The 1,572-nt window shown below is 45.9% G+C and overlaps 1 protein-coding gene across 2 annotated transcripts in view; it reads left to right on the top strand.

The window, feature by feature from the left end:
• Window positions 1-928: 928 nt before the first annotated feature.
• The window catches only part of creb3l1 (cAMP responsive element binding protein 3-like 1), a 26,764-nt gene continuing 26,120 nt past the window's right edge, over window positions 929-1,572 (top strand). For both annotated transcript variants that reach the window (XM_076017342.1, XM_076017334.1), the window contains exon 1: window positions 929-1,407. In XM_076017342.1, coding sequence (XP_075873457.1) covers window positions 1,297-1,407 — 111 coding nt within the window. In that variant the 5' untranslated portion in view covers window positions 929-1,296. The remainder of the gene's footprint in view (window positions 1,408-1,572) is intronic.

Genomic DNA, 1,572 nt, shown 5'->3' with positions numbered 1-1,572 from the left:
ACTCAGATTAGGTTAACCGAGGAGGTCGTCTGGGGCCGAGCGTGAGGGAAATACGGCCCGTTCCTGATTTTAGACCCGCACGTGTCTCAAATCAGAATGTAAAGATATCGAATTCCGCGTCGTGACGGGTGTTTACACCGGCTGTAAACGATCAGAACGGGCACGTTTGAAACGGATATCAAACAACGGCAAACAACCGTCCGCAAAAACAAACCCCGAGATGTCGTTTAGACTCAGATAAATGGGAAGAGAGAAGAAAAGTAAAATATTACTACTAATAGTAAATAGTAGTGTTTTAGTAGGCGACTCGAGATTGGTCTCAAGGCCACTTTTTAAGGGTCTCAGTCTTGTCTCTGACTGGGGATCCAGACCGGTTAAGACTCAACCAACAATACAATGACACGATAATAACGGAAAACAATCCAGCTGCTGCTTTTTTACGCTGTTTGTGACACCCAGAGTGACGCCCTGCCCTCTTATTACTAGTTAATTTATTTTATGAAGCAAATTTTTTTTGTTGAAAATGGTTCAAAATAGTTGGAAAAGCAGCAAAATGTTGAAGAAAATTTTGAAAAGATACCTCGCTGACAAAAGAGGCAAACTTCAATTTATTATTATTTTTCCAAAAAGATACTGTTCATTTTTTTCTGTTTTGTTGTCTTGGTCTTGTCTCGATCTCGATACTCTTTAGTCTTGATAATGTCTTGGTCTCGGTTGGTGCAGTCTTGACTACAACACTAATAAAGAGTTATAAACGTGCTGCGTTTTTTGTGTGTGTGTGTGTGTGTGTGTGTGGTGTGTGTAGGGGGGTGGGTGGACAGTGCTCGTAATTGGACACCAGCGGGTGGGCGTGGCCCCGCTGAATATTCATTGGCTCCAGGAAGGAGGAGAGAGGCGCACGCGAGACGGCGACAGAGACTCAGCACACGCGCGCACAGCTGGATGGATGGGGCTGTGTCCGCTGCAGCTTTAAGGCCGTCGTGGTGGATGTCAGTGACGGACGTCTGCTGCGAGTTGGTCGTACGGAGGTGACTGAGTTGGTCCGGCGGCGCCCGGCGCGTTTTTACGCACGGAGAGGGAGAGAGAGAGAAAGAGGAGAAAAGAAAAGAAGAGAAGAGGAAGCGCGATCGCTGCAGTTTGACAGGGGAAGGGGGAGGGAGAGGAAACAAAAAGCAAAAAATAAAAAATCAAATAAAAACAGCCTCGCCTTAATGAGTTGACGAGCTAACCGAGCAGCGAGCTGACACACACACACACACACACACACACACACACACACACACACACACACTGGTCATGATGGAGTCTATTCTGGACAGCCTGGCGGCGGACAAACTCTACCCGTCTGGGGGGAGCAACCTGTTGGACCTGGAGGAGCTCAGCGACGGAGATTTCCTCACGAACGTGGTGAGTTTCCTCCCCTGCACTGCACTTCCGGGTGTGTCTTGATTTATTTCATTGTTGTTTTAAACAAAAATATTTCATCATCAGGACCATCCTCATCATTATTATTAGAATAGAATAGAATGGAATAGAATAGAATAGAATAGAAAGACGTTCTATTCTATATTA

This window comes from Nelusetta ayraudi, unplaced genomic scaffold, assembly GCF_046127955.1.
Source record: "Nelusetta ayraudi isolate G7.1 ecotype Tasmania unplaced genomic scaffold, CSIRO-AGI_Nayr_v1 ptg000006l, whole genome shotgun sequence".
NCBI lineage: Eukaryota > Metazoa > Chordata > Actinopteri > Tetraodontiformes > Monacanthidae > Nelusetta > Nelusetta ayraudi.
Note: the sequence above shows the minus strand (reverse complement) of the source record. Positions and strands in the feature narration are given on the sequence as shown.